General features: G+C 47.1%; 1 protein-coding gene across 1 annotated transcript in view; it reads left to right on the top strand.

Annotated features, from left to right (window-relative positions):
• The first annotated feature begins 565 nt into the window (after positions 1 to 565).
• Ruvbl1 (RuvB like AAA ATPase 1) overlaps positions 566 to 27550 on the top strand; it is a 36248-nt gene continuing 9263 nt past the window's right edge. The window contains 9 exon segments of the mRNA XM_038320786.1: positions 566 to 808; positions 2463 to 2549; positions 9541 to 9673; positions 17977 to 18128; positions 20523 to 20612; positions 21382 to 21531; positions 22868 to 22942; positions 24101 to 24271; positions 24273 to 24289. Coding sequence (XP_038176714.1) covers positions 668 to 808; positions 2463 to 2549; positions 9541 to 9673; positions 17977 to 18128; positions 20523 to 20612; positions 21382 to 21531; positions 22868 to 22942; positions 24101 to 24271; positions 24273 to 24289 — 1016 coding nt within the window. The 5' untranslated portion in view covers positions 566 to 667.

Here is a 27550-nt window from a genome sequence, read left to right as displayed (position 1 = left end):
AGTCAAGGCTACATACACCCATCCAAAAAAAAAAAAAAAAAAAAAAAGAGTTCATTAGGTATGTGATGACCAAAATTATGGCATAAATTGCCTTCTGGATCTCTTGTATTCTATCAAAAAGTAAAGTGGTTGGCTGAGCAGCTTTCTCGGGGCATCCTTGGGGTGTCTTAAATACTCTGATTGGCGTGGGGGAAGTTTGGGCAGCTGCTTTGCTGAAAGTTCTCTCGGGGCAGCTAGATACCTGGGAAAGTCGAACATTTGTCAGTGAGTCAACTCACCCTGGCACAGACATATTAGTCTAGAGTAAAAATAAACATTAAAAGAGGCGTTTACAAAAACAAACAAACAAAAAACTGTCGCTAACATTGACAGTACTTTGAAGTATTTAGCGGTTCCCCCATCAAAGATAGCCAGGGGAGGAAACGCTTGCCCTGGGGGAATCCAACCTGTGACACAAACGGAAGTTGGTGGGCGTAACTGACCTCAGCCAGCGACGAGCGTTTCTTGCAGCCAATAGAAACCGAAACCTTCTCGCTTTTGCCAATGGCGTGTTAACAAGGGCGGGTCCTAGAGAGCGGCCTAGTAACGGCCGCGTGGTAACCCGGGCGCCTGGCGTGCCGCAGTGCCTACCTGTCCACGCCAGTTGTGTGTCCAGACGCTCGTCAAAATGAAGATTGAGGAAGTGAAGAGCACCACGAAGACGCAGCGCATCGCCTCCCACAGCCATGTGAAGGGGCTGGGACTGGATGAGAGCGGCCTGGCCAAGCAGGCGGCTTCAGGGCTCGTGGGCCAGGAGAACGCGAGAGAGGTGGGCGTGGAGCGTGTGCGCGGGGAGTGTGCAGCGGGACCCGGACCCACCGAGATCAGAAGAAGCGGGGATCACATTAGCGAGCAAAGATTGCATCCTTTGCGGGTCAGGGCACGCAAGTTAGGTCTCACCGGAAACGGAGTGGAAGGCTGTGGGGTTACGCACAGAATTGACTAAGTTTTTAGAGTCGATGGGGTTTCTTTCGGCCTGGGAGCTGACCTGGGAAGTAGTAATGGGAGAACCAGTCCGGCCTATTCCCCATCCAAGCACTGTTTAGCTATTCCAGTTAAGTCTACTTAAAATCATTGGCAGTCATGCCAGGTGTTTTGATCTTTAATGTTGTGCACACGAAGAAATCCAACTGTCTGTTCTACAGTAATAAAGCTGACCCCCCCCCCCCCCCGCCCCAGTTTCTACCCCAAATCAGTATTCTTCCCATTTCCTCAGCCCTCTCTACTCTGGTTTCTACAGAGGGTCAGTGGCTTCAAAAACTTCATCTTTACATTTGGTGAAGACTGGTTTCTCAGCCTCTTGTAAGCTGAAGGTGCCAGGGACAAGACTCAGGTTTCTTCTTGGAGTGCCATCTATCTAAAAAGGAAACATCTGACCCTGGCTCACATGCACCTTTTCTTGCAAGCAGGTGATGGTAGTTGAATGCTTTGCTTTGAGCCCATTGTTTGTTATTTCATTTCTGTCCAATAACCCTCACTTTGATATGATGCTTTCTAGACATACAAAAAAAATTGCAGTGTTTGCACAGTAAATACTAGCGTGCCTAAATTCTCCAGTGAACACCCTACAGTGGTGCTTTATGGTATACCTGTTCACGGATGAATCTACTGTCACATTTCAGAGTCAATTGCAGGCCTCAGCACACTTTGCCCCTAAGCCCTTGTGTGTCCAAAGAGTGATTTTGAACACTTGCATTCAGACAAGGAGTCATGATTCTCAGAGACTGCAGGTAAAACAGGTCTGAGGGCACTCAGCTGGCAAGGGAAAGGGCCAGCATATAAGCAGGAGTGTATGTGACGTTGGCGTCTGCCCTAGACCTACCTCTACTTTGGATTCTTGTGTGACCAGTCACACCAGCAACTTCCCTGGTACTGAAAAGTAAGATTGGTGATCTTCTAAAGACCCTTACTATTCTTTTAGTGTTAGCTGGTATTTTTTTAAATTTCGTTTGTTAATTTGTGTGTGTGTACATGTGCACGCGAACCCTCAAGTGCATATGGCTGGTGTACATGCAATGCCATCATGTGATTGCCATGTTGCTTTGGTAAAGGCCAGAGGTTCTTTCCTCCCACTGTGGGATACAGGGATTGAACTCAGCTCTTCAGGTTTGCGCTGCAAAGTGCTTTTTACCCACTGAGCCATCTCAGCAGCCCTTTTCAGTCCTTTTATTGGACGAAGTCATAGCATACCTTTTTTATATAGATAATGTTGTTGTGGCTTGGAATCCACATCCCTGCTGCCTTTGAACTTTAAGTTCCAGATCTGCGCTGGTTTCTGCTGCCTCAGTCTCCATTTTCCCTTCTTGCCACCATACTTTAACTGCTGGAACTGGATGTTCTGTAGACTATGTGGACCACGCACTGAATTGTTTCTACCGTGAGGCATTTTAATATTGACGATTGTTTCTTTCCATTGTGTGCAGGCATGTGGCGTCATAGTAGAATTAATCAAAAGCAAGAAAATGGCTGGAAGAGCTGTCTTGTTGGCAGGGCCGCCTGGAACTGGCAAGGTACTCATTTATTTTCTCTTCTTTTGTTTTTTTTAAGCTACCCAAGAAAATGATATTAATGTTTAACTCCAACTGAATTCGTGTCTTAACTAGTCTCTAGCTAAACTGGTTATATGAATGTTTTAAAAACTAATGTACAGTAATACAATTTAGCATATAAAATCTGTTTTCTAAAGTTAAAATTATCCTGGCCTACCTCCTCCTTGGAGGGTCTCATTGTCTCTAGAATGTTCCTTTTATATCTTTCAAGTCTCCTTTGCTTTGTTAGGAAATACCTGTTGATCTGAGTGTCTTAAAATCCAGAGTGATATCTGTTCTAAGGTTGTTCACTCTTATCTGACACGTGTGCGAGTGTGCATGTTACATAGGACATGTGTAGAGATCAGAGGCCATCTTTCAGGACTTGATTCTCTTGAACTCTGTTGTGGGGTCTGGGACTCAAACTCAGGCTGTCATGTGGGGCAAGTGCTTTTACCCATTGAGCCATCTTGCTAACCCTTTTTGGTTTTGGTTTTGTTTTCCCTTGAGATAGGGTTTCTCATGCATCCCAGCCTGGCCTCAAACTGGCTGTGTAGCCCAGGCGGGCCTTGAACTGCTGAGCTTCCTACCTTTACCTCAAGTGCCAGGATGATAGGTGGCCTCACCATATCTAACTGGTGGGATTCCTGAAAGTTACTAGAATTCCTAGTCTGTGCCTCAGTTTTTCTTCACAGGGGCCACAGAGAGTTCACAGAGAGTTCACAGCATGCACCTGGGTTTGTGTGTGTAAAAAAATAACCTCTTCCACCTGTAGTAAGGTTTTTTTGTTGACCACCAGCTCAAAAATAACACAGAGATGACTTATTAATGATGAAAGCTTGGTCTTTAGCTTAGGCTTTTCTCAACTAGCTCTTATAACTTAAATTAACTCATTTATATTAATCTATGTTCTACCATGTGGCATTACCTCTTTTTCATCTTGTACCTCCTATTTCTTCTCCCTGCCCTGGCGTATCTTTATTGTAATCCAAGCACCTAAATTCCTCCTCCTCTTCTTCTCTCTCCCCGAGAAATCCCGCTTATCTTTCCTGCCTAGCAATTGACCATTCAGCTCTTTATTAAACTAATCACATCTTCACACAGTAAACAAATATTCCACAACACCCACCCTTCCCACACCTCACCCCACCCCCGCACTGTTCTTAAATGAGTGGTAAGAGAATAACTAATTCTTACTTTGAAATCATAACTATTGAATAGAGGGTGTGTTTGTTTTAAGACTGGGTCTCACCCAGTATATAGGCCAGACTGCCCCTGAACACAGAATGTCTTACTACAGAGGAAGAGCTGTGTTAGTAAACAGATTGAGCCCGCCACAGCGGTAGCTCACTGGCCTCTACACAGGCAGCATCAGCTTGTTCATGGCATGTGCCATTTGCTTACCATGTTTCCTTATGCCAGGCCCCTTCCTTCTCCGTCCAGTTGCTTTCCTAAAGTTGGCTGGAAGTTCCTTCTGTAGGTTTGTTAGTGGAAAAGACTGTCTTGTCCTTGTTTGATTGTTGTTGTTGGAGACAAGGTCTCTGGTAGCCCAAGCTGGCCTCAAACTTGAAGATAAAATGCTTGTCTCTGGTGTTAGCTGGCAGTCCTCCTGTCTGGTCCTCTGAACTGCCAGACCTGGCTCGTGCTGGGTACAGTGCTCAGTTTTCTTGAGTGCTGGCTCTTCCCTGCTTGTTGTGTTTGGCAGTCCGGTTAGGAGGGTTTCCGGTTTTCCTTCTGGGTGCTTTGAGGTGTTTTGGCTGTATCGCTTCATCATGCACATCACCAGGGAGATTTTTGTTTCTCTGTCTTGATGTAAACTGTGCTTCTTAAACTTGAGCCTTATGTCTCTGATGTGTTCTGGAACATCTTCAGACTCCATCTCTTCAGCTCTTTCACCATGTTTTGTGTTCTCTGTCTGGGGTCTAGTTAGATCAAGTTAAAGTTGGAATGCGGATTTTCAACCTGAAGACATTTCATAACCTCAGAAATATTTTTTCTTTGGTCACAACTTGAGCTGAACACCTTCCAGAGAATGTAATAATAGTCCTCAGAATAAGGAACTATTCTGTCTTCAATGTCAGTGGAGCTAAAGTTGAGAAGTGCATGGAGTAGGGCTTACAGAATAGTATGGTGGGTGTGGCTGGGCCTCCACCTGAGAGGTGATTTTATTTTTTGACATTTGCTGTGTCTTTGTCTCTGAACTATTTGAAAACAGGGGACCCTGCTATACACCACATTGTCCTCATCTTACCTCTGACGAATTTGACTCCTGCAGCATTAGCTAATGTGCAGTTTGTGTTAGAATTTCTTACAGTTTTCTTTTATTTATTATGTATACAATATTCTATCTGTGTGTATGCCTGCAGGCCAGAAGAAGGCACCAGACCACATTACAGATGGTTGTGAGCCACCATGTGGTTGCTGGGAATTGAACTCAGGACCTTTGGAAGAGCAGGCAATGCTCTTAACCTCTGAGCCATCTCTCCAGCCCTACAATTTTTATAAATGAAAAAGAATTAACCAAAAGGATTAGGAACGGGGTTAGGGAGAGTGCTCTCAGTAGTCCAAGAAGCATAGCCTTTTGAGGAAGGTATAGGGAGTCCGTCATCCACTGCTGTAGGCCGCCCTCTACAGTTAACTGGTTACTTCACTGCTGTGCCTTGGTCTTGTGGTGCTGGGGTTAGCCCAGGACTCTGTGCTTGCAGCAAGTGCTCTACCACTGAGCTCTTTTGGGAAAGGGTCTCACTGACTTACTCTGCGCGTCAGAAACTCCTTGTGTAGCCCAAGCTGGCCCTGATTTTCTGTTCTCTTGTCTCAGCCTCTCAAGTAGCTGTGATTACAGGCATGTGCCTCAGTGCTCAGTAGGAGTATGCTTTCAAAGACAGCACAGTTGAGTTTTGTTCTGTTCTGTTTTGTTTCTTAAATGAAAATGATGTGTAAACGGCTGGGGAGATGGCTCAGTTGGTAAGGCACTTGCCACACAAGCATAAGGGTCTGCATGATAGTGTTTGCCCCTAATTCCAGTGCCGAGGAGGCTGGGACAAGGGGACCAGCCAGACTGGCTGGGTCAGGGAGAGATCCCGTGTCAGAAATAAGGATGGATCCATGGAGAGATGACTCAATGGTTATGGGAATGGCTGACCTTCTGGAGAACCTGAGTTTAGTTCCCAGCACTCATGCCAGGTACTTATAAGTGTCTGTGCCCCTAACTACGCCTTGTTTGGCCTCTGCAGAATGTGAATACATGTAGCTACACTCAGACCAAAGGTGTACCCATTAAAAAAGAAGGTAGTGATTAAGGGTGATACCCAGGGTCAGCCTCTGATGTTTATATTACATGTGCACATGCACCCCCACAGACTATGTGCATACATGTATGTATACACAAGATGACTTGTAGAAAAGGAGAGTTCTTCAGTTTCTCACTTTTATTATAACAATATCAGACTACTTGCCATGTATATGTCTGAGAGATGCAGGCTCACACAGGACCTGGGCTTTATCCTCAGCAGTACCGGAAAAAGAAAGTCAGAACGCAGCTGGGTGGTGGTGGCGCACACCTTTAATCCCAGCACTCGGGAGGCAGAGGCAAGCAGATCTCCGTGAGTTCGAGGCAAGAGTTAGTTCTGAGACAGGCTCCAAAGCTACAGAGAAACCCTGTCTTGAAAAAGAACAACAAAACACTGAGAGAGTAGAGAAGAGGAGAAAGATGGATCGAGAGAGAGAAGCGAGAAGTGAGACAAGAGAGGAGATGGATGAGAAGCATCGAGAGAGAGAAGAGATGAAGGGAGAGAGAGAGAGAGAGAGAGAGAGAGAGAGAGAGAGAGAGAGAACACATGCAGTTAGAGGCCACACCCCAGCAGTAAAACCCTATGTCTCTTTACCTTCCTTTTATTTAGAAGAGTTACTGTCCCCACCATTTTGCTTTGTTTTCTCTTAATGATGCTGACATTTAAAACATTACATTTACTTAATATGAGAGGGTTGGGTTGTGCCTGCCCATGGTATGCATGTGGCGGTCAGGTGATAACTGGGAGCTGGCTTCCTTCTTCCATTGTGGGCATTCCAGGGGTCCACCTCAGCTTGTGAGCCTCAACAGCAGTGCCTGTGTCTCCTGAGCCACTTCATCAGACCTGCACTGACATTTTTAAGCATCTAGATCAATTCTTTGTTGACGATTTCATGGCTGGCCTATGGTGCCTATTTGACTCTGGCCCTAACCCCCAAAAGATGAGTCTTTTTGCCCCTTTAAACTCTGGCTAAGAGGGGAGCAGGGGAGAATGTAGCTCTATGCCTTGTTTAGGAAAAATCTCTCTCTTTTTAATTTTATTCTAAATTTATTTTGTTTGTGGAGTTGAGTTTGGCAAATCTGGAAATTTCTTTCTTCCCTTCAGACTGTGTGCTTGCTGAGTGGTGCTGAGGGACCCTGCTCTTCAGTTTTCTGGACTATCACAGAGCAGTGCAGTTGTCTGTGAGTGTGCCAGGGGACTTTTCCTCACTTGCAGCTAGGACTTAGGCCTTGTACCCAGGTATATTCCCTGGTGGCTCATCTTTCTGTCTTTCTATGGTCCTGTTTCTGTCTGGGGGTTTCTGTTGTAACATTGTATGTTGTCGGAAGCTACAGACTCTGCACACTTGCATGGCAGAAGTTGTCCATGCTCTTGCACGTCTAGGTGCTTTGTAGACCCCTGGGCTTTTTGTGGAGCTGGTACCATGTTGCTAGCATGTGAATCCTTCATTCCTGTGTGATACTGGCCAGTTTCACTGGAAATGTGAAGAACTCAATCCTTGGCCTCACTTTGTAAGTTTTCTGATGCGGTGAGTTTGAAGGCACGTGCTGTCTGAGGAGAGACTTGCAGTGTGCCTGGCGGTGAGGCTGCTTTGCTGCATGAAGAGGCAGGGGCACCATTACTGTCCTGGTGTCCTGGTGCAGCTCCATTCCTGAAGACCTCAGGCAGTTGATAGTGAGGCCAGTGCTTGGGCTTTAGGAAAGGAGGCACCCAGACTGGAGGAAACCTGTTCAGCCTTTTTGCAGCAGCTTCTTTGTGGGCCAAGGGTCAGTGACGTGGTGTGCACACACAGGGGAAGATAGGGCAGTGCTTGCATCCTGGCTGGACTGTCTGGACTTGAATAACTTTGTATTTCAGTTTCTTAATCCATAAAATACAAACCAGGACCGGGGCACAAAGGTGCGTGCCTGCAGTCCTAGCACTGAGGCAGTTGAGGCTGGAGCTCAGGCCAGCCTGAGCTATGTCATGAGTGCCAGGCCAGCCTGAGCTATGTTGTGAGTGCCAGGCCAGCTATATCGTAATTTGCTGTCATACTCTACCTGTCAGAAAAACAAACTAAAACAAACAAGTGAAACAAAGCCCCAAACCACAGAGGCAAATACAAACTAGAACACGGGGTTGAAGCTTCCCGTGGAGGTCTGTGAGGGATTCACAGTGGTAGGTGGGAGGGCTGGGCAGGAACTTTTCTTCTAGGACCCTTCACCCAGAGGAAACAGAAAGTGCAGCGCGCTCCCCTCATGCATTTACCCTGTCCGCTTGGATAGATGGCCACTTCTGAATTAGGCCAAAGGAGGCACGGGGGCCGCTGAATTGTGTGAGGGCACTCTGAAGTCTAAAGCCGAGGATGGAGAATTGAGGTCTGTGGAGCTACTTGGAAGAGACAGCAGGGTGACTGCGAAACAGGCAGGCCCAGGCCCCCACTGGGTGTCCCATGTCAGAATGCCTTCCTCTGTTTGTATCTTGTCACAGTCCAGACATCTCCCCCTTGCTCCTAGAATATCAGTGTTACTGTCCTCTGCTCTGGGCTCATAAACTCAGGTGTGTGCCTGAGCTGAGTCAGGGGCAGGTATGTTCCCAGATGTTCTGGGGCTGAGGAGGCTGCAGCGGGAGTCAGCTGCTGCCCCAGGGTGATGAAAACCACACAGAACCAGTTTGTGGGCAATGTGATCTAGCCTAGTACTTTAATCTTTCATTTGACTGATGAGGCCGCCGGCTTTTGCTCAGTGTTAAGGTTACTCCAAATGGCAGCGGATAGCACTGGCATCCAGTTTCCGTCTCACGGGCTACTTCTTTCTGCACTTTACCTTATGTTAATTTGCTGCCAGATTGTACTATCTTGAAACCATCACCGAAAGGGATTGAAAGGAGTAGGAAGCACTGTTGTCAGATCATCTGTAAGTGCTGTCTCAGAGTTCTCTCTGTTCAGGTCGCCAGCTTTAACGACTGTGGCATCTCCTGCTCTCTGTCGCTCTTAGACATTTGCCTTTCTTACTTGGTATTTGTCCATATCTCTACTCCATCCGGCCTTGCTTAGCTAGCCTCTGCCCACTATAGTTGATTACCTGCAGCCATTTGTGTTTCCCAGAGTGTGCTAATGTGATTTGTTGGGATCAACTCATGTCAAAAAAACACTGCCTGGGTTTCCTTCCCCTGTGGGCCACTTAATATAAAATGGACATTAAGTGACACCTTCCTTTAGTGCTGATTTCTACTGACCTATAGGTTGGTGTTTGTGGTGTGTGTACAAACAGAAAGAAGTCTAGGGCCTTGTAGTAGCCTGTGCAGACAGGCCAGATGCTGTTTGAGGCTGAGAGAGAAGAGTCAGGAAGATGGTGCTCTTTCTGGTGAGAACCACTGCCAGTCCAGATGTGCCCATTTCTAGGTTGTGGCACCTGGGCTGTGTCTAGTTCCTTCCATGGTAGAGTGATGGTAGCATCGGCTTAGATGTAGGGGTCTTGTGAAGCACTTGCAGTCACGCCTTAATTGGGGCATCCCTTGTAAATATAATGGTGATCAAGGTGGGGTGTATGATATTCCAAGTGCACAGAGCCAGCCTCTGACACGGAAACATGCCTGTGAGGATAGAGGATGAGACTTCACTGCTCCCGGCAGTTAATAACCTGTGTCTCTGAATGACCATTTCTAACACTAAGTAAATATCTTCCTGTTCTTGTCCTCTCTAGACAGCCTTGGCTCTGGCTATTGCTCAGGAGCTGGGCAGTAAAGTCCCTTTCTGCCCGATGGTGGGTAGTGAAGTGTACTCAACTGAGATCAAGAAGACAGAGGTGCTCATGGAGAACTTCCGCAGGGCCATCGGTGAGTGATGAGTGTGGGGACGGTGGGAAAGTGGCTTTCATCTCCAGGTGCCTTGAAGCTTCTTGGTTGTAAAGAAGCCATGTGACAGGATTTGTATCTGTTTCTCCTTTGGCACATTGCCATTATGGTTCACGTGAATGACAAAACCCCAGTGTTCTAACCAAAGTGCTCCAGCAGCTGGGGCAGTTGTGGACCCTGGTTATGGCACTTGGGTTCTTCATGTGGGAAACATGGATGTAAGTCAGGATTAGAGTGTGGCCTAAGGATGTGCTTGCACATGCAAAGCTCCAGGTTTTACCTCAGCACCAGCCTCTTCAAGAAAAGTTTGGGCTATACAGTGATTATTTATTTATTGATTTTTGAGGCAGAATCTTACTATATAGTCTTAGTTGTCCTGAAACTTAGACCAGGCTGGCCCTAAGCTCCCAGAGATCTGCCTACCTCTGCCTCCAAGTACTGGGATGTGCCACCACACTGGCTAAAGAGATCATTTTAGACACACACAAACACACACACACACATAGAGAGAGAGAGAGAGAGAGAGAGAGAGAGAGAGAGAGAGAGAGAGAGAGAGAGAGAGAGAGCCAGGTTTCCTTAGTACCCCTGTCTTGCATTCCAGGGTGGCTGTCCATTGAATAGGCTTTGACTCAAGCCACTCATTGAGTGCTGAGCTGCTATAGAATCTGGTCCTCAGTGGCAGGCCAAAGGAGTCGTGACTTGTCGAAGCAAAGATAATAGGGACTGGCCAAACTTTGAGACTTGTGATGCCAGCCTCTTAGGACCTACACTGCCACCACAGTGTCTGTTATATGCCAGAATGTTTGTTCCCTTAGCCAAACTTTTCTGTCTGTATTTGGCATTTGGGGAATCAGGTTAACGAAGTTGGCCAGTGGCATAACTAGTAAGTAGCAAAGCCAGTTGGAACTCAGGTCAGCCTGCTCTCTGTAGCCTGGGCTTGGAGACTGACTGTGGGAGAGAATGGCCTCTTCTAAGTTAATGCTCATACATAGGACTTCCAGATGATCTTTAAGGCTTGTATCTGCTGGTCTAGTGCTAGGTATGTCCTCAGTTTCGTTTTTTGCAAATTGCTCTGGAAACATGGGCTCCTGTAGCTGTGTGGGTAGCCCTTTTGTGAAGGTGGACATTTAGATTGATTTTCAGGTCTTGCTGTTCAAAGGCAGGCTGCTGAGGGCTGCTCGGGTGCTGTGGGCATCTGCATCCCTCTCCGCTCAGAGTGGACTGTGGACTGTGTAAGGCATTTGCACGTGTGTGTGCAGAGGCCAGGGGAGGATGCTGTGTCCTGCTCTGCCACCCTGCCCTATTTTCTCAGACAGCTTCACTGAACATGGAGCTAGGCTGGTGGCCATGAAGCCTTAGGGATCTTTCTGCCTCTGTCCTACCCCCATCTGTGCTGATATCACAGGTGTTTGTGCCACCATGTCCAGCTTTTTAACTAGGGTGCTGAAGTCCAGGCTCGGGTCTCCATGCTTGCAGAGCAAGTACTCTGTCCCACTGAGCCACCTCCCGAGCTCCCAGAAAAGAACGCTTTGTTTGTTTTTCAAGACAGGGTTTTCCTGTGTAGCTCTGGCTGTCCTGGAACTCACTCTATAGACCAGACTGGCCTCGAACTTGGAGATCCACCTGCCTCTGCCTCCCAAGTGCTGAGAAGGCATGTGCCACCACCGCCTGGATAAAAGTACTTTTTCTTTAAAAAAAAAAAAGTACTACAGAGAAACCCTGACTTGAAAAACAAAACAAAAAAATGTATTTAATATTATTATTGGAGGGGGTACATGATGTATGTGTAGGCACATTTGCTGTGCGTGCCAGTGGCAGTAAGGACTTTGTGGATTGGTTTTCTCTTTACTTTTATTTATTATTATTATTGTTTTGGTTTTTTATATTTATTTATTTATTATGAATACAATATTCTGTCTGTGTGTATACCTGCAAGCCAGAAGAAGGCACCAGACACCATTATAGATGGTTGTGAGCCACCATGTGGTTGCTGGGAATTGAACTCAGGACCTTTGGAAGAGCAGACAATGCTCTTAACCTCTGAGCCATCTCTCCAGCCCTTATTTTGGTTTTTTAAGACAGGGTTTTTCTGTAGCTTTGGAGCCTGTCCTGGAACTCACTCTGTAGACTAAGCTGGTCTTGAACTCACAGAGATCCGCCCACCTACCTCTGTCTCAAGTGCTGGGATTAAAGGCTCGCACCACCACTGCCAGCTTCTCTTTACCTTTATTTACATGGCTTCCTAGGATTGACTTTAGGTTTCTGCTAGCACAGAAATCCCTTTACCTGTTGAGCATCTCACACACCCCCCACAAGTAATTTCTTATTTTTAATTTTTGTCTTTTTTTATAAGAAATATTAAGGAAATATACTGGATCACTAGAGGTAGGTGAGAAAGCAGGGGCTGAGGTAGTCAACTGTTCTGCCACAGGGCAGGGTCAGGCCTTTACCCTGAGTGTAAGCCAAAGCAATTAAGTAGAAGGTGCCTGTCGGCTCTAGTCCAGCTCTGCAGTTCCCCTTCACTGAAGCATGGCAGAGGGAGACCCACTGGGGTCTGAGCAGGAGGTGACTAGATTCTGGAGAAGTCCATGGTATAATTCTTAGGGGTATGGAAGGGTCTGTTGTGGGGCAGAGAGAGGCTACAGGGTTTACATGTGAGATGATGGGAAGTGTGGGAACGTGGAGAGAGGTATGGGTCTTTCTCGCCCCGACCTGGCATGTAGTGGATGCTTTCTCAAGTTTTCCAGCGTGCAAGAGAAGCAGGTGGCCTTGAGGAATATCCAAGCGTAGAGCTGTGTGATGCTGCCCTTTTGCCATGTCTCTGCTTGCATCAGACTCTGAGACGGATCATTTTTAGGTACTTTAAGGGGTACTAGGATGAAACTCACTAGACCATAATCCAACCACTGGGTGACTCCCATTTTAAGTTAGAGACATTGGTTTATAGTTTAAAAAACTACAAAGTAGGGGCTGGAGAGGGCTCAGTCTCAGGAGTACTTGCTGTGTTGTAGAGGACTTGAGTTTGTTCCTAACGCTCACCCATATTCACCTGTCACTCCAGTTCTGGGCATCCAGTGCCCTCTTATGGCTTTGGACAACTGCACTATGCAAGTACACACACAGAGACACACAGCCACATACATAGAACAAGCCTTTGAAAAAAACCTACAAAACATTTGTTGCTGGAAATGTGCTCCTGCCTTCTTCAAGCAGCATGGTGGAAACCTGAGTGACTAAGCTCATCCAGTCACCCCTCAGCCCATGTGTAGAGCACCACCAGTGCCCGCATGGCTTAGTACCCCGTGGTCTCCCATCTGCTCCCTGCTAGGGGAAGCCTTGGTGAATGACAGCTGAGACTGTGTCTATGATGGGCATAACCTGGTCCACCTCTTCTGTCCTGAATGGGGGTGGGGGTGGGGGATCTTCTCTTTGCTCTTTGTCCAGGTGGAGCTGTGCTGTGACTGTGTTGGTTTGCTTTACCTTGGTGTGCGTGTTTGTGGGTTCCAGCCCATTGTTTGGGGTGCAGTGTGTTCCTTGCGTTTCCATGGTGGTCTGGAAGAGCAGAAGAGGTGGGTGTGGCTCATGGGCTCTCACAGCTGGGAACCTTCCTGAGAACTAGTTCTTGTCTTTCCTTGTTGTTTGTCTTTCTTCGCTTCCCTGTGCCCTTCCTCCTTTTAATTTTTGAGATTGAATCTCACTGTGTGACAATTTTGTCCCAATTGCTGGGCTCAAGGGGTCCTTCCTTAGCAAGCAGCTATGGCTGCAAACACTTTATTCTATTAAAACCTATGCCAATTGTTTTCTTTTTCCTTTTTTTTTTGTGTCTTACTACTACTGCTACTACTACTTCTTCCCTCTCCTCTTCTTCCTTCTTCCTTCCTCTTTTTCTGTTTGACTTTGTGGCCTTTCTTGCCTTGACCTCAATCCTCTTGCCTCAGCTTTCCTAGTGCTGGGATTGCTGGCCTTTCCCACATCCAGCTGCCTATAGTTTCCTTTAACTCATAAATTATTTAAATAACAAGTTATTGCATCTGCTTTAAACATATGAATTGTTTTAAATTTTAAAGATTTATTTTTAAATTGTTTTACTGACATTGACAAAATTTGAAAAAACCCTGAGCCTCATGTAGGCATGTGCATTTGGATAATTTTACTGCTTTAAACTGTGAAAAATACAGACGAATTATCTTAGCGCCCGGGTGTGGTTTGCAATTTCTGATGGGGAGAGGTTTGCCCATCTGTTGATGAGAGCAAGGTAAAGAAAACTTTCTCCATCCTCCAAAAGAATAAAAGGGCAGGCCATCGACTGGCTTTAGAAAGGAGGCCTGGCCTGCTTGTCTTCCTGCCCTGTGCCTTTGAATTCTGGCGAGGTTGGCAGCGGGGGTGGGGAGGAAACCATAAGCTGACCAGAAATGAAAAGGCAAGAGTCTGTGCTATTTCCTTGATGTGATGAAGGTCCCTGTCAAGGGTTCAGAAACCTGAGCCAGCAGATGAAACCCGTCATTTATGTCATTTCTGCCAGAGATAGCACCAATCAGCCATTCTCCTAGCAAACAGCAGGTCTCATTGTCCGTCACCCACACCCCTGCCAGCTTGTCAGCACAGAGAGGCGGCTAACAAATAGAGGCACCCGTCAGCGATGGGTAGCCTCTGCCCTCCAGCAAGAATTTTGGGTTGCAGTCAAGGGAGCTGCTCTTGGGATGTGCAAGATTTGCTGTTAGCTCCCTCAGAAGGACAGTTTCTGGGTTGTCACAATCTTTTGGTGCATTCTGTTTGAAGTATTCTGTTCACAATACCCAGGAGCTGAGAATTCAGTAAATAAAGCGGCAGTGTACCCCTTGCTTGGGACTGTTCCAGAGCCTCCATTTTCTAGGCTATCAGGTGGATAGGGGAAGAGCAAAGCTCTCCTTGACTGGACTATTGGAGTGTCTGTCCTGATTAGGTTTCTGGGAGAAAGCTGGCACTGAGCCCATGATAGGGGAATGGCTACATTTGAGATGGGGAGGTGATAGAGAGTGCTTCACACCCTGCCAGTGTGGCCTTGTGACGTTTCTGTATCAGCAGGTAGCTGAGTGGTGGGGATTGGCATCCTGCAATCAGGAGCAGTCATCGTGCCCACTCTTGTGAGAAGAGTGGGCTTTGTTTACTCTACATTAGGGCTCTGCAGAGCCTAGCTGTAGGATCTGCTGTAGAGTTAAACTACTGATGATGTCCCCAGCCCCTGACATTTGGAGCAGGTGCCCTTTGAATGGTCTGGAGATGAGGACCGTGAGCACAGAGCCTGCAGAGGAGCAGAGTTGCGTTCTCGCAGTGGTTGTGCTCCCCCTCACCAGGTCTCTCAGCCGTGCTCACTTATACTTTACCTTTTAAATTGACCTTGTTATTGAGCTAATGTGCAAAAAATGCACAAAACATCCTCGTTCTCAAAGCTCTTAAGATCAGCTGTTATAACGATGACGCACCAGAAGCCCACAGAGTCCCCTTCTCCTTGTCACTGTCCCTTTTCACATAAGGGATGGTCTTGATTTCTCACTCTGTAGAGAAGTCACGCCTGCTTTGAACTTCACATTTATTTTCTTCTGTGCTGATGACGCCTTTCCCAGTGTTCTCTATGCGAGATTCATCCGCACTGTTACATGTAACTATAACCTTGCCCTGCTAGGTAATATTCTCTTGTGTGAGCATACTGTAACTTCATTTTCTCTTTCACTGTTGAAGAGATTGTTGATGCTGCTGTGACCATTATTGCCTGTGCCACTTAGTTGTGGCTGTCCCATTCTAAGAGTGATAGGCTGTAGCATTCTGTTTGGTTATGTTCCTAGCAGCAGAAAACAGACCTTAAAGTAACTTTTCAGAACTGAATTTTTGGCACCACATGCCTTCTAATGTTAGCATTCTGGATGAAGGGTGGGGAGTAGTGTTTGTTTTTTCTTTTTAACTTTACCATGGAAAATGTACAAAAGTCATCAAGTTCTCTCGTCATCAGCTTCAGTTCACAGTGGGACTGGCATAAGGCTTCATCGGTCCCCTTCAAGATTGATTTGAAGCAAATTGCAGATCTGTTAATTTTTTTTACATTTGTGTGTATGTGTGTGTGTGTGTACTTCTGAGTACTTGAGAGTATCTTGAGAGTATGTTTGCATATGCACACACCATGGCATATGTGTGGTTATCAGAAGTAAAAAATTGATCCTCTCTTTTTACCATTTGAGTTCCAGGGATCCAAGTGAGGTTGTCAGTCTTGGTAGCAAGTTTCCCTGCTGGGCCCATCTTGCCTGTCTTTTTTTTTTTTTTTTAATAAAAGTTTAATCCATACATACTTCAATATGTCTTTTAAAAACAAGAACTCAAATAGTAATCATAAGTACTGGAGGGAGATGTCTTTGTTAAGAATGCCTACTTGGGCTGGAGAGATGACTCAGTGGTTAAGAGCACTGCCTGCTCTTCTCCAGGTCCTGAGTTCAATTCCCAGCAACCATATGGTGGCTCACAACTATCTGTAATTCGATCTGGTGCCCTCTTCTGGCCTGCAATCATACATGCAGACAGAACACTATATATAGTAAATAATTAAATCTTAAAAAAAAAAAGAATGCTTACTTCTCAGCCAGGCAGTGGTGGCACACACCTTAATCCCAGCACTTAAGAGGCAGAGGCAGGTGGATTTCTCTGTGTGTTGGAGGCCAGCCTGGTCTACAAAGTGAGTTCCAGGACGGCTAGGACTGTTGTCTCGCAAAGCCAAAAAAAAAAAAAAAAAAAAAAGGAGCAGAAAGAATGCTTGCCAGTCACAACAGAGACCAGAGTTCAAATCCTAGCATTCATGTAGGTGACTCAGTCACCTAAAGCTCCATCTCCAAGGGGTCAGATGCCCTCTTCTGGCTTTCCTGGGGAATCACATACATGTGCACAGACACACACATGTTAAATCATAATACCATTGTGACATTCATAAAAATGATCAATAATCCCTCAGCATTGTCAGATGCCCAACTCTCACATTCCTCTGTCTGGGAAGTGCCATGTGTTGACACACATTGCCTGCACCAGGGTACAGATGAGCTTTCTGTAAGAGATCGATTGAAACACATCTTAAATTTCTCTAGAGTTTCCTTTGGGCAAATCAAGTTAGATGGAGACTAGGCTCTAGCTAAGAGCTGGCGGGGGGCTGACTTTGGTGAGCACATGCTTATGGGATGGCTGTAGCAGCTGGTGTGGAGAGACACAGACTTAGGTCTGTCAAGAAGAAGGAGAATGCTGGGCTGGCTTCATGTGTGTGCAGTGGAACTGAGCACTAGCCCTAGAAGTGTCCTACAGTCAAGTAGTGTGGTTGAGAGTGGTGCTGAGCTTCTCTGCTGAGTAGGTGGCGAGGTCAAACCCTGAGAGTGCATGGTAGGGTTAAGGGTCATCTACAGTTGCTACAGGATCCCTTGCTTAGCTATGGGTGTCACAGATGGATAGTGGGTTATTCTGTGGTTTTTAGGGTAATGAGAGACAGGTTTTGTAGTCACTGATTGGCAAGTAGAATCCTGTGGGTTCAGATGGTTATCAGCTCAAAACAGAGGTCACTCCTTGAAAGTGCGGATCTGAGAGGCAGTGCTGGGAATGATATCTAGTTCTGGACTTGAATCTAGGAAGACACTTAAAGATTGAGATCAAGGATGGGTAGGATAGTTCATTGGTTAAATGTTTGTGCCTGTTTACCTTCATTCAACTCCCAGAATCCCCATGGTGGAAAGGGAAAAATGACTCTGACAGCTTGCCCTCTGACCTCCACATATGCACTCCTGTACTTATATACATGCATGTACAAACAAAACAAATACATGCTTAAAAGATTTTTTTTTTTAAGTTGAAATAAGTTTCCAGGGAGATGGCTCAATCACATGCTCTTGCAGAAGACCTGAGTTTAGTTGCCTGACTTATGCAGGGTGACTCACAACTGCCTGTAACCCTGTTTCGGGGCATCCAGTGCTCTCTTTTGACCTGTGCAGGCACTTGCTCTCACTCACATGCGCACATCCTCACATGTGTACACATAATTAAAATAAAACAAAAATAAATCCTTAGGGGTTAAGCAATCCGATCTCTCTCGCATACTCCACAGCACCTCCAGTTTGTGCTTGTCTCTACTGCTTTTCTGTCCACAGTGGCGTCCTTCCACTTACGTTATTAAAGTTGATTTGTCATGGATGTTTGCAGCTGAGAGTTTTGGTGTGTCTGTGTGTGAGAAAAAAGTGGCCTCTGAGAGATGGTTCTTCTCATAGCCACTTTGCTATCTCTTCCAGGGCTTCGGATAAAAGAGACGAAGGAGGTTTATGAAGGGGAGGTGACAGAGCTCACTCCATGTGAGACAGAGAACCCCATGGGTGGTTATGGCAAAACTATCAGCCATGTGATCATAGGACTCAAGACTGCCAAAGGAACCAAACAGCTGAAGGTGAGTCTGTGAGGCTCTTACCTTAACTCCCAGTCTGTGTGGCTCTGGGGGACGGTGTGACCTCTGCCTATGTTCTGTGCACTGTTACCGTGGGGCTGCACAGGTCATCGTGAAGGTGTTAAATGATGGTATAGGACCTGGTACTTGAAGACTCAGAGGCTGTAGCTGCTACTCTCTTCCTCCTAGAAAACCACATGTATGCATTAGAATGAGCTGGTAGGTAAGTGACGAGCCTGTCTCTGCCATGCCATATTCCATATGATACTTCTTATCCAAGGCCCTAGCCCTGATGTACACAGAAAGCAAAACCTCGAGGAGTCTGTCTGAGTTGCAGGGCAGATAGCTTGGTGGGCTGCAGGACTCTTATAGCAGCTCTTGATAGGCTCCCATGGGTTAAAGCTCGAGGCCTGCCGTGTACTGAACAGGCCTTTGTCTGACCCTTGGGCATTATCCTGTTCCTGTTGTCCTTTAGGACACAATCTGGGATGCTGGAGATCAAAGCATAGACTTTAAAGTCAAAAGGAATTTCTAGCTTTGCTAACTTTTATTTTAACTTTTAGCTTTGTCTCTTCCATTACAGACAAGCGATGTGGTCTCTGAGCAGCTGTCTGTCTGCTAATTGGGAGTGCTAATTGCTTATCTCACATAGTCCTGGGGATGAAACTTGTAGTTTTAGATCCACAATGAGAGGTGGATATCCATGTCTGTCCTGGCTCTGCTTTAGCTATTGCCACAATGACTAGAAAACGTCATCAGGCCCTCTGTGAGTGTGTGTGTTGGCTTAGAGCTGACAGCTTCAATAGATGCTGTCAGTTCGTGTGTGTACACATACCAAAGCTCCCTTCGAGGGAAGTTAGCACTGGTCACAGACTCCATGCAACCTGCATTAACCAATCCAGAGTGCATGGCAGGGCTGGCTCTGACCCGGCAATATAGATCTGCCTGGCAGCTTGCTCTGCAACCCCAGAAAGTTACCTGGGCTCTGTGGACCCAGCATTTCATCTAAGGTGCTAGATAACTGGGTAATTTCTGTTTTTACTCCACTCTGATTTTTCAGGTTCTGTGATTCTGAGGTTGTTTCTTGGTCACTGTTTTATGGAGAGCATAAAAATGTCACTTCTTCCAAGAGCTGTTTTCTCTTTTTTCCTAACAGGGTTCTTCATCCCAGGAGCTTGCCTCAGTAGCTCTCTCTGTTGAACGCAATGCTCAGGCTTCATTCTGTACTCATGAGGTTTCCTAGTAGGAGGCAGCACCTTTTCAGTAATCACAACTTCAGCCAATTCATTTGGGAAATTAACTACTATAAACACACTTGAGGGACACACACACACACACAACATGTGGTATATTCTTGACTGTATCTTATTCTAAAAGGCCTGCAACTTAAATTTGACCTGTCTATGAGGTTACCTTGACAGTTTCTTTTAGGAAAATAAGAGGAAAGTAAAAGAGAAAAACCTCAAGCCACTGATAGCCCCTCCCTGTGTCCCATTTTAGTCCTGAGCAGCTACTCTCTGTCTCTGTAGGTCTACGTGCTGGGGACATTTCATAGCGATGGAGCCATACAGTATGTCTTTTCCTGTTTGACTTCTACCCAGTGCTGAGTTTTCACTCTTCAATTGTGTTCAAAATAGACCTCTGGTTTTCCCCCACTGCAACCACATATGTAATATCTCTCTTTGAAGTTTAGCCTAAAGAGATGTGTCTAAAAGATGCTGTCCTAGAACATCAGTAGCCAAGGGCATGGGTCTGGGCTGCCCAGGGAAGCTGCAGGCCTGTCTGTGCTTCTTGGCAGTTTGCCTGTGCCCATAAGCAGGCCCTGAGCACTGGCATTGACTCAGAACCTGGGAGAATTCTAGCTTATGTCTCATTTTGAAGTTTATGCATCTGTGGTAGTGTCTTGATGAAGTTTAGGTCGATGAGGAATCAAGGAAATCATGAGCCTGGCAGGATACTAGCCTGGTAAGCAGGTACTGGCAAGTTTTGTGTTAGGAAGGTCCAGGGCTGCTTAGGAAGGGGAGGAGCACAGTGCAGTCAAATGGAGAGGGACAATAGGGCTGTGGTTCCATGCTCAGCATTGTTCATACTTCAGAGCTAAGCTAGAGACATCTACGAACTCCCACCTCACTCCTTTCTGGCCTCTAAAACTAAGGAAGGTGAACCACGGTGTTCTGGTGCCCCGTGACTGACTTGTGGACCCACTTTCTCTCCTCCTCTCCCTGGACTGATCATCTGCATCCCACTCTGATGTGCTCTGGCTTTCATGCTCCCCACTGGTAGATGCTCCATGCAGTTGCTGGCCTCTTGATATCCCATGGAGAGGCACCTCACAGCGTGCTAGAAAGAAGTCAAATATGCATTGCAGTTCTATGAGTCACCCTTGTTTTTTTTCAGCTGGACCCCAGTATTTTTGAAAGTTTGCAGAAAGAGCGAGTAGAGGCTGGAGATGTGATTTACATTGAAGCAAATAGTGGAGCTGTGAAGGTAATGTCCTTTCTTCATGGGACAAAGCACTGTGTCTGATTTGTGTGTCATGGGAAGACCTGGGTGCTGGAGGAGGGTGGGCACTACCTGGTGCCATGCCATGGGAAGGGCAGAGTTGTCCCTCTGCGTATTATAAAGTTTCTTTCTTTTCCTTTATCTTCATTCTTTAACCTTCTCATGATGAAAACAGACAGTCTGTTAGAAATACTAAGACCTGTTTAGAGGGGGAGTACAGGGTGAGAGACCAAAACAACTTTAGTCATTTTCAAATTGAAATGTGCAGTGTATTTAATCTTCCTTTATCTCTCTGGTATTTTCTTTCCAAGATATATGCATGTGGGAAGGAATGCGGCATTAGCTGGCATTCTTTTCGTATCTGATTCCCAGTGTCCTGTACAGGGTTGCTCACTGTTTAATGGATGAGCATAATACTTGATATCATGCAGTAAATCACCCACCTACAAAAGAGGCTGAGCAGCTCCCTCTGTCTCCAGTTAATCTACTGGATTTGCCCTTTATCGGGAATTGCATACAGTTACGGGTGTTGGGGGGTACTCTGGAGAAAGTATTGGGTATCTCCAACCCGCCGATAGCCTCCTTTTCTTGGCAGAGGGCAGTGGGCACACTGGGGTCGGGCACATTGGGAAATGTCAGGGAGACTGTCCTTGTTAGGCTACAGTTGGGAACCAAGCCTTTGTGTCATTGAACACTGTCACTTGAGGACCGAGCAGTGAAAACCCACATAGCATTTATGTTTCTCTGTCTACAGAGGCAAGGCAGGTGTGATACCTATGCCACAGAGTTTGACCTTGAAGCTGAAGAGTATGTCCCTTTGCCAAAGGGAGATGTGCACAAGAAGAAGGAAATCATACAGGACGTGACCTTGCATGACCTGGATGTGGCCAATGCACGGCCTCAGGTACTGCTGTGCCACTGTGGGCAGCACACTTTCCTTTTGTCTCTTTCTGGAAGCTCTGGGGATGAATCGGCAAGATCTTGCTTGTCAGCTTGGGTAGGCAAGCACTCCTTTTTTGTCCTGTGATGTTCAGCAATTAGCGATGGACATTAGCTACGTAGGACTCCTTTGTTGCCCATCTAGTGCGAGCAGTCACGCGAATGATTTCCTGGGCTATTTCCTTCTCCAGCCGAAGCCCCCCACCCTGCGCTCGCCTGCTTCCTCCCTGGCTTCCTGTCCCAGCCTTGGCTCGTGCCTGAATGCTCAGAGTGTTACTGGCAGGAGGGCGCAAGTGCTCTGTGAGCCTCACAGGGTTTCTGAAAGCCTAGCACAGATCTGACCTTCCCTCTACTGAGCAGGGCCTCAGCACCTTAGCTTTGAGTTGGAATCAAGTCTGGCAACTCTGGAGGGACAGTGGATACTTAAACGTTGACTGATAACTGTAGGGAAGGATGGCATCCCCTAACCACATCTCTGAGAAACATGATTCGAAGAACCAAAGTACACATGTCCTTTGTTGCGGCCTTTTAGGTTGCGTTCCTTTTGATCCTCCCTAGTGCCTCTCCATCGGGAGAGGAGTCCTTGAAGGCTTTGCTCACGAGATTGTTGACACTAGTTCTTAGACCATCGAGTGCCTTAGGAGGTAGATGTCTGTCTCCAAACTGACCCCGAAGCCTCTGCTTTAGGCTGAGTGGTGGGGTCAGGAGCAAGTCAGCAATTGTGTAGGGGCCTGACACCAGAAGAGCAGCTCTTTAGGGAAAAGGGAAGAGGGTAATAGACTGTTACCAAAGCTAAGCTTCAAGTCATAGAAGAGCTTGCGTCCATGGGAGAGTGTGTGGTTCTTTGTGGCTAATTCAGAATAACGAAGTTAAAAAGATACAGTGAGGGAGAGGAAGCCACCCTCCCCATTATACTCTCAGTGGAAAGAATGTGTTTGATTCCTACAGGTCGAAGTCTGTTGAAAGTTCCTCTGTGTTCAGAAGCTTCTCAAGGGAGTTGGCATGGTGGCACAGGCCTTAACCCCAGCACTCAGAAGTCAGAGGCAGGGGGATCTCAGAGTTCACAGCCAGCCTGGTTTATAGAGGCAAGTTCCAGAACAGCCAGGGCTTACATAGAGAAATCCTCTCTCAAAAAAATACATATATACATAACAGACATGAAAATAAAAGCTTATTAAGCTTTCCAGGGGACTTGTGTTGGGGTCTCAAGTACATTGACATTGGAAACCTATATGAAGCAGGAAAATTAAGTTTGATATCCTCCTTGGACAGCAAGGCTGACTGAGTCTTCTTTTCTCCAGGGGGGACAAGATATCCTATCCATGATGGGCCAGTTGATGAAGCCAAAAAAGACAGAGATCACAGGTAGAGTCAGTGTTCTGTCATTCTGGAGCCTGCAGCAGGATCAGGACCCTGGGTGTGTGGGACTGGTGTCCTCCCTCCTCTAAGATGACAGCCTAGCCCTGTCGTCTGTGCGCTCTATCTAGACGGTCAGTAGTATGCTCTCTGGCCCCACATACCTAGAGTTTCTTGTCCTGTAGGGAGGTTGAGAGTGGGTACACTCTGCTGCCATAGCAGTGCCACCTTCCTTCCCACTCTCCTGTGTGGCCATTACACTGCGTTCTCCTTTTCCCTATGACCTACAGTCTCACTCACTCTGAAGTCTCTGTGGACCATGGAGGTCTCAGCCAGAGGAACAGCTAGAGACATTTCTTCTAGAGAACTGTCTGGTTTTCCCCTTGGCTTCCGTGTGGCTGCTGAGACAGGGTGTTATTGTGTTGTCTGGAATCTTGCTCTCTTTATCTCCTGTCCTCAGCCTCCCCAAGTGTTGGGGCACAGGTATGTGTGCTGTGCCCAGCAACAGCCACTGTCTTTTGCCCTGAGTTCTTTATTCTCAGGCAGTTCTTACCTGGTAGATTTGGTGGAAGAGGCAGCAACTCCTGCAGGACTTTTGGTTCTGTTTGTGACCAGACCCTACTGTGCCCGTGACCTTGGGTGGCTTATATATGACTCCTGGCTAACCTCATCTTCTAGGAGCTAGAAGCCATGTTACTTTCCTGTTAGGGCTGAGACTTCACTGATTGAAGGCTAATTAACCTCAGCACTGTCGTATGTGGCCACAAGACAGGGTCATTTACAGAACACAGAAACAGGAAGATTGCCTATGAAAACTGGTGTTCTGGGCTCCAAGCCTGCTAGTCTCTGAGATCAGGTTTGAACTGGATCATCATCAGTTGGGAGAATGAGATAGTGAAGTGGCGTGGGGAGTGGTGAGGAGGGTTGGTCTTCCTTTGCACAGCCCTCTTGCGGTTAGCCAAATAACTTTAGGGAAAGCCACCTGTTTTGTGGCCATTTAGGTGTGTTTGTTCCTGTCTCAGAAGAATACAACTGAAACTGGAGTGTGGCCCAGGCCTGCTGGGGCCTCACAACCAGGGAACCAGGCGACAAGGGTGGGTTTGGATGAAAGTCAGCTCATTGTGGGAGCTATTTGCCGGCGCTGACCCTGCCCATCCCTCATCGAGATAAACTGCGAGGGGGAGATCAACAAAGTGGTGAACAAGTACATTGACCAGGGCGTTGCGGAACTGGTTCCTGGGGTGCTCTTTGTCGACGAGGTCCACATGCTAGATATCGAGTGCTTTACCTACCTGCACAGAGCCCTGGAGTCTTCCATTGCCCCCATTGTCATCTTTGCTTCTAACCGAGGGCAATTGTGTCATCAGGTAAGGCCCCTCCTGCCCGCCCCAGACTCCCACCCTCCTTCTAGCAAAGTTTTCCACTTGGACTGAGTACACTTGCAAGCACCAGAGATAGCTAGGAAGAAGCAAGGCTGTGTCTTAGAGGTGTTTTGATGAGAAGGGTCTTCCTAGTGGTCTTTAGGCCATTGAGTGTATAAGGGATGATCACGTAGGGCTGGTTTTTGGTGGAATGTCATTGGGCTAGCTGACTTCTTACATCACCTGCTGAGAGGTAGGCATGGCCAACTTCACTTCAGGTGAGGGAACTGAATGATGGTAACTTGGCCCAGTTCTTCTCAGCCCACAGACCTTTCTGTGACACAGTGGTACCTTTCTGGCCATCCTCCCTTACGCCGTCTTGAGAGTCTCTCCTCTGTTATTGGCAAACCCAAAGCTGGGGCAGAGGACTTTTCCAGTCTCCATGTTTATCTTTAATACTCTGGGCCTGAGTTGCCAGAGAATGTAGATGCTTTTGGTCTGAGGCCCTTATCAGGCCCTAATATGCTGTTGCAGTGTCCTAGAGATTTCCTGTCGTCCTTTGAGATGTTCAGGGTTAGCTTTCTGCAGTGCTGGGATGGATGGGACTTCTTTTCAAGCCCCATCAGCTTCATAAGACAGTGCCCTGGGGCTTGTGATCCTGACAGTGGGCACTGGGAACCGGAAAAGGGCCCTATAGCCCATGAGTGTTCATGCTAGCTAGAGCTACAGGAACTAGAAGTCCAGACTGCAGGCTTGCCGCTCCATGAGGATGGGTCACTTACTGGAGAAACGTATTCTACACTAAGATTGTCCGCACTGGGTGCTAATCCGGCTCTGGAGCAGGCTAGTGGGGAGCAGTCTGGTGCTTGCTGTGAGCACTAGTACAACAGCAGCCCCCCTCGGTTTGTGTCCCCCTACCCACTTATAGCTGGGTTATGTGTGTGGTTCATTGTGTGGCTGCTCTGGGCACCCTGTGATGCAATCTGGTTAAGAGAAGTGCCACAGGTGTGTCCTGCAGTGTTGGAGGAAGCTGCTGTGCCAAGTCCAGGCCAACTTCTGGAGAGGATCAGGGGCACCTGGGTGCCATCTGGAAGCTACATGTGGGCCCTGACCCAGAAAGCCTGGCACCTGTGGCTCTGCTGGAGACCTTGCTTTTTTTTTTGCACAGCTTCATCTGTGCTCAGTATGAACACATGATGCCCCCTGCTGGGAGTTCTGCAAACAGAGCTAACCTACCCAGTGGGTACCAACAGAGGCTGGCAGCTCTTGGTCTCAGTTGCCAGGGCTATATCCAGGAGGAGGAGCTCTTGATCCCAGCCTGCTTGTGAGAACCAAACTCTAACCAGCCATGTGAACTAACCACCAAGTGGACTTGGTACTGAGTGCTAGTGGGGATGCTCCATCATGCTGACAGTATCCCTAAGAGATGGTGGAAAGCCCACACTTGGAGCATCACAGTGCACTGCTGCTCTTGCCAACCTGGCAAGCAGGGCCAGAGCTCTTACCAGGTGTGCATGTGGCTTGGGTTTGGGTGAATACTGGACTCCAGAGTACACACTCAGCAAGTTTTGACTAGGAACGGTAAAAGGCAGGTTTCAGGAATATCTTCACGGTATGAGCAGGCTGTGATGAGTTGTGCACAGCCTTCTCCCCCGAGGAGCTCGCTGCTGAGCACTTGAGCCACAAGCATCATACCTGACACCCAGACTCTGAAGGGAAGTTGCAGTGCTGAGGACTTTCTCCTTGTCAGCTTTCTGGAGCGCTCTGTATGAGCCACAGATAAAATGATGTCAGGGCAACCCTGACACCTGAGGACAGATGAGGTTATCTCCAATGGTAGACTACAAGCTGGAAAGTCCACATGATCTTCAACCCAGTGGCTGCTGGGCAGTGAGTAGGCAAAAGTGTTGAGTGTGGCACCACTTGGCTGGCTGTAGGTGGAACTTCTCTTGAGTCCTCGACAGCTGCTCCCAAATAGCCACACAGAAACTTAATATTAATTATAAATGCTTGGTCAGGAGCTCAGGCTTGTTACTATCTAACTCTTACAGCTTAAATTAACCATTTATATTAATCTACATTCTGCCATGTGGCATTACTTCTCTATCATCTTGTACTTCCTGTTTCCCTCTACTGATCAGCAACTCTTCTGACTCTGTTCTTCTTCCCAGTGTCCTGAGGCTGGTTCGCCTGCCTAACCGTATCCTGTCCCGCTATTGGCCAGTCAGCTTCTTTTACTAAACCAATCACAGCAACAGTGTCAGGAATGCTCCACAGCTGGCATCAGGGAACACTAGGCCTCTGACATCCAGTGCTGTGAAAATATAGCCATGACATGCCCTTTCCAGAAGTTGACTTACATCTGCCTTTGGCTTCTGGCCATCTTACCAGCTGTGGTCAGTGGCTTCACGGGTTGAGCCTCAGACATGAGCCCATTGCCTGCAGGCCTTGTGTTGTCTGGGACATGAGTTCTAGCACTAGCCTGGTTCCCACAAGGGAAATGTCAGTCATGTGGAAGTCCATAACCTTAAGCAAGTTCCTTGACCTAAATGTCCTCCTGGTCCCATTGTCATCAGAAGGGAATGGTCAGTGTTTTTCTTGGAAATTATACAAATTATATAGTCCCAACCATAAAATTATTTTTGTTACTACTTCATAACTGTAATTTTGCCACTGTTATGAATTGTAATATAACTATCTGTTTTGGGCAGTGACCCATGTGGGCCTGGAGTTCTGTACCATAGGCTTGTCCCTGCTTATCTGTCCTGTTCATTACTCAGCCTTAGTAACCTCTGGGAGCGTGGCAGGCCTTGTGGCCCTGCCATAGGCCCTGTTGGCCCTGGCAGACTACCCTCAGGTCTTCTGGGTAATGTCCAGCTGTGGATGCTGGAGAAGGAGGAGCTCACCCCTTTGCTGTCCCGAGGAATCCCATGCCTTTGGGTCAAGGAGTGTCAGCTGTTAGATGAGAGTGGCCAGCACGGACCTCAGCTCTGCCTGTGAGAGGCTCCATTTCCCGCGGAGTCATGTCCTCCTGGGGTTTAGGAAGGTCGGTAGGAATTTCTGAAGGTTGGTTACCTTGTTGTGCCCAAGTGTCAAGATTTAGCCCAGTGTGGTCTCCCTTCAGTGTTGACCTGTGACAGATGTCCAGAATGATGCTTTTAAAAAACACTGTATTATAGACATATCTGATGCATAATGAAGCATTCAGTAGTTTGTAGTATATTTGCTGTCTCTACAGATTTGCCTTTTTTTATATATAAATGGCAC

This window comes from Arvicola amphibius, chromosome 2, assembly GCF_903992535.2.
Source record: "Arvicola amphibius chromosome 2, mArvAmp1.2, whole genome shotgun sequence".
NCBI lineage: Eukaryota > Metazoa > Chordata > Mammalia > Rodentia > Cricetidae > Arvicola > Arvicola amphibius.
Note: the sequence above shows the minus strand (reverse complement) of the source record. Positions and strands in the feature narration are given on the sequence as shown.